This window comes from Osmia lignaria, chromosome 9 (genome assembly GCF_051020975.1).
Source record: "Osmia lignaria lignaria isolate PbOS001 chromosome 9, iyOsmLign1, whole genome shotgun sequence".
In the NCBI taxonomy this organism is placed as follows: Eukaryota; Metazoa; Arthropoda; class Insecta; order Hymenoptera; family Megachilidae; genus Osmia; species Osmia lignaria.
In genome coordinates this window covers 9,746,205-9,758,486 of record NC_135040.1, presented here as the reverse complement: position 1 = coordinate 9,758,486, position 12,282 = coordinate 9,746,205, and the positions used below count along the sequence as shown (strand labels likewise).

The 12,282-nt window shown below is 39.0% G+C and overlaps 1 protein-coding gene across 2 annotated transcripts in view; it reads left to right on the top strand.

Annotated features, from left to right (window-relative positions):
• The window catches only part of p130CAS (Serine_rich_CAS and FAT-like_CAS_C domain-containing protein p130CAS), a 46,889-nt gene that overhangs the window by 26,448 nt on the left and 8,159 nt on the right, over positions 1-12,282 (top strand). For both annotated transcript variants that reach the window (XM_034333799.2, XM_034333808.2), the window contains exons 2-3: positions 452-601; positions 1,839-1,988. In XM_034333799.2, coding sequence (XP_034189690.1) covers positions 452-601; positions 1,839-1,988 — 300 coding nt within the window. The remainder of the gene's footprint in view (positions 1-451; positions 602-1,838; positions 1,989-12,282) is intronic.

The following is a 12,282-nucleotide window of genomic DNA, read 5'->3' as shown; positions in this document are numbered from 1 at the left end:
TGGGAAGAAAAGAAACTTGATGGATTTTAATTCTGACAATTCAGTTACGATTACGTACTTTTGAAACATTAATCCGTTTTTAGAGCGAAGGTCACAGGTTTTAATTACCTTTTAGCATGAAATATTAAATTTCATGTTAATTACTGCCGTGATGTATTATAATTGTAATTATTCAGATTACGGTCGTTTCACTTCCCAATTTAAATTTTCCACTTGATATTTTACGAAATTAATGAAATTAATTACTGCTACTTATTGTAAGAACTCCCAAAAAATTTTCTGAAATTTAAAATATGGGTATGCATAAATCAAACAATTTTAGCATACTTGTTTTATTTCTTTTATTCACCTGCATTTTTACACGAAACGATAAAATACATGGTCGCTGATTAAACGAAATACGTTAACAAGAAGATTAATGCATTAATTGTTTCCTTTTATTCTGTTTCAGCAAAAATGTGTAAAAGCACGTGCCCTTTACGATAACATCGCAGAAGCACCGGACGAGCTAGCTTTTCGAAAGGGTGATGTTCTTACGGTACTGGAACAAAATACCGCCGGACTCGAGGGTTGGTGGTTGTGTGCTTTGCGAGGTAGACAGGTAATTAACCCCTTCCTAACACATTTTTCCACGAGAAGCTAATTGTTTTATTCAACAGAAATATGTATCTTAACTGAAAAACTTATTTTAGTTATTAAAACTAATTATAAAGTAGCTTGGTGGCTCACCATTAAATTACCGTGGAATACTTTCTTCTTTCTAATTAATTAAAAAGTTCGTAACTTTTTTAATAATGGGTAAACTGTCGCTTGAAAATGTACCTTGAGGACATGACACGGTATCATCAGAGACATCGGACATACGGCTGCACCGTTACTGTCATTGATCTAAGATCTTCATCTATAGGGTCTCTAACATGGTACAGAGTTAGAACGAGTTTGAAAGTGCGACCTAACTGGGGTCGTTTCCGCGTCCGACATCTGTTGGAAAGATTTCTGTCTGGGTCCACGACCTACGGCAATCTCATTACAAGCTTATCTATGATTTTCGTGAACGGTTTCTACCGAAGGAATTCTTTATAGAGGAATGTAAGCTCGGTTTTAGATGTGTCGATGCGTTTGGAATGCGACGAAAGTGCTGGTTAAGTGGGGTCAGTTGTTACTGGTCGTAACTCGGTTATTACTCGGTTTATCGGTGTGCTGGTATCTCGAATGGGTGGAGATACTACTCCTGAATTTTAAAAATTTAAGTATCACGTATCTGAAAAATGCATAAATTAATTTTTTTATATCCGCAACACAATATAGCGAAGGGTTAACGACTGATTTTATGATGAAAAATGTTATCCTTCTTATTTTCAAAATTCAATTTCAGGATCCTCTATGTTAGAGCTGTCGTACACCATATCGATCCCTGTAACGTAGACAGAAGGCATGATATAACCCATATGGTGTTCGTTGAAAGGGAACCGTGGGGGAGGTTCAAATTGGAAATTGGAAAACAAGGGTACACGGGTGTAATACATCTTTACGAAGAAATTACTCGTAATGTTCTTGTTACGGGTTCCTACAGCTGAGCCAGATGCGTGTTGCCACATCTTTTATTTATACGATTACAGCGTCATACAGGAAAAATACATTAGAAGCAACTAGCTTTGTGTTGCAATTTATTTTGCAATTCTTATTACGTTTATCTTGATAAACAGACGTCAATAATACTTTAGTTGTTCGTTATATCGCCGGTCCAGAAGAAATTAAGGCCTAGAGTTCGAGGGGTTATTTATTCCTCCGGATCGTATGCTGTTATTGTTATAATTTTTTTTTTCTTTTTTGTCCAGGGCATCTGTCCAGGAAATCGATTGAGACTTCTGGTTGGCCAATACGATACAGGGGGTTGTTTAGTTGGCAGTAGGGCTGATCTAACCACTTCTGAAGACGGTATACAGAGGCATGGAAAACGACGTAGCTGGCACGTTCAACCGAACAGGGTGAGTTATTTGAAAAATGATCCTATTATTATATTCATAGAGCACATAACATTTCCGTAATATGTGTACCGAAAATATTAAATATAGGTATGTACATCAGTTTATTCTCTGCAAGGCAACTCGACAGACCCACAGGGGCTTACTTTTGACCCATAATTTTTTTTATGTTAATCGATAAATAAGAAATTCTTGTTCTAATCTGTCTCGTTATTTTTCCTCCGACGATATCACGACACGATCTATTGTCTTTGGATCACGTATTTTATTAGGCATCTGCCATCTCGTATTAATTTATTCAGGATTTGTAAAAACGTAGAAATTCATGAAGTCCACCCCTGTTTCGACGCTGTCCCATCGATCGACTTTATACGTGAAATGCGGTACAAACTCACAATGGCGTCGGCAGTCGGCTCCATTGTATTGGCCGCCAGACCCCCATTGCACCCCCTTATGTCGGCGCTGATTCTCATAGAGACAGGATCTGTCAAAATCAGCTGACTACCAATTCGTTTTCTCTGCTCTCCGAGCCACTGCTGCTACGTGTCTGCCATTGGCATCGCTTAGCATCTGTCATCCAGGACGATTTGGTGAAATGAATACCCTGTGGCGATCGATTAACCATGCTTCGTCTATAAGTCACTATCGAGCATAATTTCCATTTAGACGAACAAAATTTCCTATATTTTCTTGCTAAATCCCAGCACGGTAAGAGGAGACTGTTTATACTGGCGAAAATCCTCCATTATTTCACGGTTCTCGAAATCACTGAATTTCATTCCCGTTAATCCCGCAACGGTCTCGAATAAAGCATTGTTAAAATTTCATCCGTTGAAGAGGACTTTTTACGGTGGTTACGTCATCCGCCAACATTTGTATGCGTTTTTCAACCAGCTGAATTTCCGATTGTAATCCTTGAAGGCTCTATCCGCGGGCCCGACAGCCATAACTCAGCCCCGTTCTTTTATGCGCCGTACGTTTCGGTAGGAAAAAAGTACATAGAGAGGAAGGAAAGAAGAACGAAACAAAAGAGACGCCTTCAAAAGCAAACATTTGTTATTCAAATACCGATACAAATAGCTACACGGCGAATGTCAAAAGTTGCACGCAACGCCGGTAAATAATAAAATGTTCTCGCGACACTTTATTATAGGATTTCATTTTAAGCCCATAAATATGTGCCTAATTTAAAAAATATATTGACACGAAGAAAAGGTACTCTTGAAACAGTGAAGACATCGAACGTCTTATGGATCATCAATGATCCAAGGGGGTACGGTAATATATATATTAATCTTTAGTCTTTAATTAAGAAGATATTTTCTTTAATTAAAGATTTGTATTCGGTCATTAAAATTTCAAGTTCCAAGTTTATTTTAATTTTTAAATTATCAAGAACGTCCAATAAATCACAGACACCATCACCGTACATGAAAATGCAAATAGCCTGGAAGTAACTTTCTTTCCTTCCTTTTCTTGGTTCGTTTTCCGGTACAAGAACCAGAGAACAAGATATAGATTCGTAAATTGGAGTTTCTTGCCAGAGTTGGTCTTTCTTCGAGTTCTTCTTGTTCATCCTCTTGTCGGTGTGTGCTTTTTGCCCGACAGCAAAGATCCGGAGGAGAACGTCGCCATGCCCGCATGTGCGTCGCCGCTCGACAGAAATACGACCTAAAGGTCAACGTTACGCGGACGAGCTTCCTCAAAATTGCCTCGTCACGAGGGAATTACTCAGGTTCAGGTACTCGCAGGTGCCCATGGTCATGCCGCGAAATGGACATAGCGGTATTTTTCTTATTTTTGTTCACTGATGCTCGCTTCACGATTTCTTACACGCTTCTTGAAACGCGTGCGGGTCATTCTTGTATCTGGCGCGAAGTCTACCTCCTCCTTCGCGAGATTAAAACGTACACAGAGCGACCAATAATTTCATGCTTGTTTTAAACTATCTAATTTCTGCATTATTACAGCTTTTTCTTAAGTTAGATAACTTTCATCTGAAACGTTTGAAATAACGCGTACCGAGAGGTTCCACGCGAGAATAGAATAAACGAATTTCTCTGATGGTTGTTTTTTTCTCAGTAACATACCGTTGCACCCTTCGGAACGATTTACGAGAAACCTATCCTACAGGATACCCTACATGGAGCTTCCCTTGTCTCGTTCACCGTGTAAAGATCACCGGTATCCTTATATGTCCGTAAGTCCAGACAATATCCACTCTCCGTCGCCACTTCTACCTCCTCTTTCTTTCATTTCTCTTTCCCTCTCGTTTATGCTCCGTTCGAATACAAGGATACTATGCCGATCGAACGTTTAATTAGAAGTAAAGAATTTAACACAGATAATTTTAATTTAACACGTTAAATGCCGTGGGAATCAGTGGTCGGCATTAAAAATTAAATATAATAGAATAATTAGAAAATAATAACAAAATATTATTTTAAATAGCATTACTGTCATACTAATATTAAATTTAAACACTGACATCTGACAATGAGTAATAAAGTTTTCTTCTTCTCTCTACATATATCGCCATTTTCCTTAGAGGAAACATCTATGCTCCGTACTGTACTTGGAGCCATCAGCGAGAAATTAAATATACTCGCTATTTCTCCAGAGTATTTGCTTCAAATTTGTTTACCGTCCCCGCCGCATTCTCTTCCGAGTTACTTTGGTGTTGCTTCATAATCGCACGGCGAAACACCCGCACACGTTCCATCGCAAGAGAACACAAAGTGGGGTCCCTGGAGTCATCTCGATGGAATGTGTGCAGGGCGGTTTAGCTCAAAGAAGGGCGGACGCGTTTCATCACGTGTACACATCCACAGTCCAGACTCTCTCTGTCTCTATCTTATGCTTTTTCTAACCGTTCCCTATATCTGTCTTTATTGACTTCCTTCCTTCTAGGAAAATCTTGATGTCTCTTCTTTTATCGCCGTCTGAAAATCTTGCTCGCTTCTTACCCTTTCTACTTTGCGTTCTTACAGTCGAGGTTTCGTCGCTTTTCTCGTTTTCTATTGAACGCCTTCAAACACCCTTTCTTCATTTCTCTCAAGTGTACCTTCTTTTTTCGAGGCTCTTCGAGTCGAACGCAAAGAATCATATTATTTATTTCGTAGAATTTGTTAAATTAACATATTTAAAATAATTTGGAAATCATCTACCCTATCAAATTGTTGATAACTTATATTTTTCCTTAGAAGCAGAGATATCTTTGATTTCAATTTTTTTCATCATTTTCCTTTTTCTCTGCAACTTCTTTTTCCACTTGTCCCTTCATATTCTTGTAAAAATAGAAACAGAGACTGTACATATATCTGTCTCGTAGTCTTCCGTATTCTTTTTCTCCTGTTTCGCGGTCCTTTCATCCCCGCGCATTTCTCCCTTTTTTTCTCGATTTTTTTCTCCACCCTTATATTTCCCTCTTCACTTTTTTTCCTTCCTATTCTGCCTGTTGATTCTCTTGCGTTTCCTCTACGCTTCGTTTCCTCTCCTTTCTTGTGCGACGAGGTAAAATAAAAGGACAATGTTTAGAGCTTAAAGAGCATTAATTAGACGGAATCAAGAGATGAATTAACTGTCTAATTAAGAGGGTTGTAATTTACGTGATGGTCAGAGGAAGAATGCAATAATGTACCCACACTTTTTAAATAGTCTATTGTGTATTTTTTAAACATTTATAATTATAAATTCTGCTTCGTATAATATTTAAAAAATTCAATTTTACACAGTGTTTCGTTAAATAAATTGGTCGAACTTTTAATGTTCACAAATTGGCCATTTAATATTTAACAACTTTCAATCTTGTACAAACTTTTGATTCTCATTAAAGTAGCTTTAATAGCATAGTCGTAAAAGCCAGGTGGAATGAAAGGTACAATAGAAAAGAAATATGTACACGGTAAAGCATGTTAACAAGTAGAAGTCAGAAAGAAGGAGGGTTTTGTTGTGTCGCACGGATATTGTGCTTGGTTGAGTATAAGCATGGGGAAGCAAGAGGAGAAACCAGGAGTATTCACGATGTAGGCGAAAGTGGCTTCGTGCTCCGGCGACGTTAAATAGAATAACCAGATCGTGGCTGGTTCGGCTCCCTCGGTCAGTAACGACCAGTAACGTACGCTAACTTCTCGTATTAAATTTACTTTCGAACAGCACAACCCGTTGACGTCCTTCCATTCGGCTTCCACTGCGAGCTGCAGCTTCTGTTGCCAGCAAACGTATTGCAGGAACTAAAGGTACAGGAAACTGTTCAATACGTTCTCTACCGTTTCGTTCATCTATGAAATCCCGTCATCCGTATTATAAAGAATCTTGTGAAAATTCAGAAAAAAATGTTAGCATAGGATTGGGAACCTCTGCTCTGTCTAATCTCTTATATAACAATTCCTCCTTCCCCTCCTAAACATCAAGTCTTTAAACGTGCGTGGGACACGTCTCGCCGGAAACCACCCTCGAAATCCTCACCCTTGACGCCGTAATTATTCCGTCACGCCCCTGATTCCATCCCGCGTGAATCGAGAAAAGAAATTCCCAGTGGAAAGGAAACTGTCCCGATCACCGGATGAACCGTCGTGTTCCGGACACATCCGACAATCGAGCAAGAGCTCTTCCGTTGGTTAACGAGAAGGATTCGTCGCCCGGGGTGACGGGATCTCGAAACCGTCACTGCGCGTCGGTCGAGCGTGCAAACTGCCGTTGCATCGACTGAAAATGGCATAGGAAAAGGAACAGGGAGAGGAAAATCTAGAGAAAGAGAAATAAAGGGGTGGAGAGCTAGAGAGAGGAGGCTGGGCGTGGGCTGAGCTCTTTAATGGCCCGTATCAATGAACTGCGAAACTTGTTCGCGTGGGATTATACTCGCTTGGTAGTAGCGCGATATCCGAGCGGTGCTGGATTGATCGGAATGGATCGGTTCAGAGAGGTGGAAGATGGTTATCGCAGAGAAACGGAGTTTTACCGAGGGCCTCGAACGTGACGTGTAATTGGTATCGCTTCGTTTCTTGTTTTTCTTGTAATTAGGGAACAGACGTTGCTCCTTATTGGACTGACTAGTTGAGAAGAAGTTTCTCGGCGAGGGAAAAATTTGTTTCTTTTTGTATTTGTAACTTCGAAGTTAGATTATCTTGATGGAATGATATTTTTATTTATTTTTCATTTCTTTCCTTTTTCTTTTAATAATTTCTATAATATGAAATAAGAAGTCTGAATGATTCTATCTTAGTATTAGAAGGGAGAGTGTTTTACATTTTCTCTGCTCCTTTACTGTCTCCGACACTTGCACACGTGTTCGCGTGAGTTCCAGAGATATTCGCACGTGGGTGACTTCATTATGGAAACGCGTAGGTTCAGTTGCAGGTAAAGTTCGTCGAACGTGCACTGATCGTGTGTCGTGTTATCTCCAGTCATTACGTCACTTGACACATAAAAAATGCGCACCAGACGTAGATTAACGAGGACGATTGTAACGTAACAGGTAGCTTTATGAGAGACACAACTTTCCCCTTCGTTATTGCGATACATCTCACTACAGATTCTCAATTGGAATAATCTTAATTTTTTGTTCTCTTATTTTTTAAAAAAATGGACTTACACCACTTTCGAAATAAAATTGTTGAATTATTAACCATAGAATATCTGAATAATAATTAAGAAAAAATTAATTGTAATTATTATTAGAAAAATTAATGCTTATTGCTTAAACCAATGTCAATTTAATCCGGAGTAGTTCTAAAAATATTAATCTTTTATAATTTATTGTTTCTGTTTGTTTGAATATTTTTCCCACGATCAGAGTAAATGAAGTGTATTAATCAGACACACTTTCTCTACCCTAATTTTTCTTGTTTCCAATTTCCTGACTCTTGACACGACACGTGGCAATTTGAAACTAATGTCCCGTGCTTTCCGCTGAAAAAGGAGAACTAATGGGACTTGTAATGAGTTATGAAAGTGAATAAATAACACACCAGTCGCCTTGCTATAATTTAGAAACTGAACTGTATTGATAAAAAAATAAATTTGAAATTCTAATTACACTATTAGTATAATAGTAATGCTATTCAAGAAAATTTTTCCTTTTTTTAATTACTTGATTATATTAAATCCATGGTGCGTAATATCTACCACCATGAAAATATGGCGTTCCCTGTTTATAATGAACCACGCTTCCTTCCTATCGATCGTCAGGGAAAATGATTACATCTGGGGATGGAAAATTTTTCATATGGGCGAGACAGGGGATGGACGTGTAACGATGCAAAGAATCGCTTGCAAAGGTAGAGATATTTAACGAGTTTCATGTAATAATTAAAAGTGTCTTCTGCAAAAAAATTTGGCTTTCAATTTGAGAAATAAGAAATGCAGTGATAATAAATTATAGCTTCTAAATTTAAAAAGAAATGATAAATATTAATCCAGCACATATTCCTCTCAAATATAACGAAAGTATATCTAATATTTTTGAAAATTATCTTTTAAAGTTCTTTTAGTGGATCTTCAACTTTGACCATCCCATAAAAGCTATGACACTTCTTTAGGTACTATCTTTTCTCGTCTACCCGAACTTTATCCTTATCGCGTCTTGTAACAAGTTTCTAAAACCAGGATTAATCCTCGAAAGTCTGTGTAATTCCTTTGTCGTCACTTGTAGAAAATCCTAGCTGATTTACATTTCAGGAGAACTGAATTAGTAAAACGAGTAACAAGAAGAAAACTGTGTTTCAACGGATAGACATGCTTAAGAAGTTTTTGAGTTCAAGTATCGTAGCATAAATTCATGAAAGGCGTATTTAATATCACAATTTTCTTTGTGTTTAGATTCCAAAAGTTTATTGTATTCTTGTAAAATGAATTTATTTTTTTTCCAAACAAAAATTTTTTAAGGGATAAATTTTTCTTACTTGAATTTTAAGTGTTGTATAATATAAAATTAATATAAATATATTACTATTACATGAAATTCCCTTAAAAATAAAAATCCATAATCAAAAGTGCATACAAGCATCGGTATCTTGATTTAATAGAAAGGCAAGTGGCACTCAAACTCTAAACAATACTAGTGTCAAATTCACCATGTCATCGAGTCTAACCCTTGCAACCCTTAACCGCACGTTCGAATAGAAAAATCCTTATCACTCCCTGAGACAGCCTGAAGGTCCTGATACGAGGTAGGGAGACTCCTTTCACGTTTCCATGGTGACCGTCTTTCTATCTCCTCTGTTTCTCTTACCCTACCACCCTCTTCTTCCTTTGCATCCTCCATCTCCCTCCCAACAACTCCCTCTGTATTTCTCTCCACCTTATCCATCTACATTTTCCTCGTCGCTCTTCTGCTTTTCCTCCGATTCCATCTTCCATCTCGCTTCTACCACCTCCATTTTCCCTCCCTCTTTCCCTCGCGAGCATCCATGGGGTAATACAGGCTTTCACAGTTAGCGCCGCGACGCTGGTATCGACCGACGCTCTCCCACCCGCCCCCCCTCGTACTCGTGCCAGGCCAAACGTCCACCCCCTTTTTCACGTCGAAACCTACCTCCTCCGACCATCCACCCCCTACTACGAGTCCACTACTATAGTACTATTCGATTCATGCCGCGAAAGAACGTAATAGTGGAATCGCGTGCTGCTTTAATTCACGAAACCAACCACAGCTGGTTGATTTCAGTTTCCTTGACACCTTTCCTTGAAAGGGGTGTGCGTTTCGGCGGTCATCTTCTCTTGTCACTCGAGCGGCACCTCGTGCCCCGATTTGCTTGGTGCGGCGGGAACACAACATATGTATGTACAATGCAACCTGAAAAGCCGCGTGTCTTTCGTGTCCCGTGGTTGTCGGCTCTTGCATACGTCACCAGGGAGTTACTAATCCAACGATGTCGTTGATCCTCCCCGATAAATGACGAGTTACGCCCAGGAGACACGGACCTACCCCAACCAGGGTTTATCATCTTTCTCTACGCGTGTGCGTACACGTATTACATGTAAATCGCCAGTTCCTCTCTGTCTCTCCCTAAAATATCCTTTGAACTGATGAATTTTTATCCTTTAGACTGATATGCTACAAGTCCTGATTTACACAATTTTTTTTGTCATAAAATAATGTCAGACTTTTAACATTTGAAATTTACCACTTAATATGCAGCAATTCTGGTTATTAATTCATGAAATTTCAGAGCTGGTTCGTGTTAATTATATTTGATCACCGTTCGATTGATTCGTGATGTTAGTTTAGTCGCTATCGAGAATTCACTCTTGAAGCTGTGCCGACTAGGTGAACTATAATGTAGTGAGACAATGGGGTTTGAATCAGAGTTGAGACAGCAGTATCCGCTTAATTGTCGCAAGGTTATCTCTACTAATTCCTGAAACTGCATTCGTAAGAGGCAATCCGTCGATTAATTAACTCTTGGATGGTGGATCACAAGTATTATATTTAATTTAATACTGTATATCATTTCCTGCTCTAAATTTCATTTACGATGGAAACAACATGGACACGATCATATTTTAACAATTTTAAATTAAATCATGTTTTACCACATGTTATCCTTGTGTGTACTGTAATCACCCCTTGCTGTATAATGACAATGTCGCACTCGTCACGCAGATGACACTTCAAATGCATGAAACACGTGCCGCATTTATGGTGAAATGAAACATTATTTTGAATTTCAATTATAACTGTGGAGTAGCGATGGGAAGTGGCGGAGAAAAGATTTTTTTAAATAAAACAATTTATTTTAAATCAAGTGCATAATAGATTATGTACATCAGTCATCCTGAAGAAATTAATTTACGATTAAACTATATTTTCGCGCCCCACTATACATTAAAGAAGTACTTGACAGAGTAGAGTACGATTGCAAATTCGATCATGTTTCTGCTCGATACGATGACTATGACTCAGAATCTTGATCAATCTGATTATACAGGGCTCTAAAGCTGGTCTCGAGACGCAGTCAATCGGAGGCTTTCTACGGGGTGCGTGCGAATAAAGCGAATGTGAACTAAACGAGATTATCTTTGATTTCCGACTGCACCCAGTGACAGTAACAGTCGAGCTAATTTACAAAACGAAATTAAGTGACGGGAGCGAGGAATACAAGGCATCGTAGAGGAAAATCGATTTCAGGAGACGTAAAGCGCGGAGTATAAGGGTGGAAAGATCGTTCCTGTGAACGTGTGGAATAAATAAAAATTTTCATTTGCTTCTATATTCCTTTTCAAAATTAGAAAATAAAAATCATGCAACAAAGAGTTAAATACCTACACAGACCCGAACATTACTTCAAACAAAATATTTCCAATGGAAACTTTGCAAACATACCCATCACTGTTAGCAAACACAAAACATAAACTCCCCTATCTCGTCAGACTTTTTTCGGTCCGTTTCGAGAAGCATCCGAGCGTATCACCATGGCAACCATCAGGCATGATCGTTGAATGAAATGGGGCCGAAATGATTTGCGGTCGGAGTTTGATCACGGTTTATCGATGACGAGTCCTTGCGCAGGGGATGCTTTCGGCAAAGGGGTGTGGCACTCCGTTATTTCGAGGGTTGGCACGCCGTTCGCCAACGATAAGGATTGACCTACATTCACCGGTCTACTTCTGCCAGGATATTGAACATCGTATGGATACTTCCTTATCTTTATTTCTGACCGATTTGAAGACGTTAATCCATCGGACGATGTTTGAGTCATAATAAGATGGGGACGAACCCTTTTTAGATGAAATTAGGGTTAAAGTGTGAAGTACGATACAGGAGGTGTCCTAGATTTCCCCAGTTATATAATATCGCTGTGTGCTTGACGACCAAAACTCATTACAAGTTCCATTACTCTATACGTCGACAAACTTCTCAGCTATATCAATTAACAACTCAAACTGAACAATTTTAAGCGATTAATTCCTCTTCTTCACATTTCTTCCGAAGCAGTTCTTTATGTTGTATCGTATTCTGTTCGAGTATTTCATGAAGTATCACCGATCGATATCGTCATCGATGAAAAACCCAACTCTTTCCCTCGAAACTAATAACGAAACACGTCGTGTACAGGTATGGAAACGGCAATGAGAGGACCCCGGCTTCATGAATCGGGAGAGAAGAAAGAATAAAACTGTAGCACGTTTATGTATAACGCAAGGGTTGAAGAGCCTCTATTATTGTAAAGCAGTGGGCGATGAGCCCAGAGATTGCGTTCTAGAGGGATGCATTTCTCCTCTTTTCCTCTTCGTCACCCCCCGCAGACTCTACCTCTTCGTTCCTCGCATTCCACCCTCTCTTTCACTCGCATTT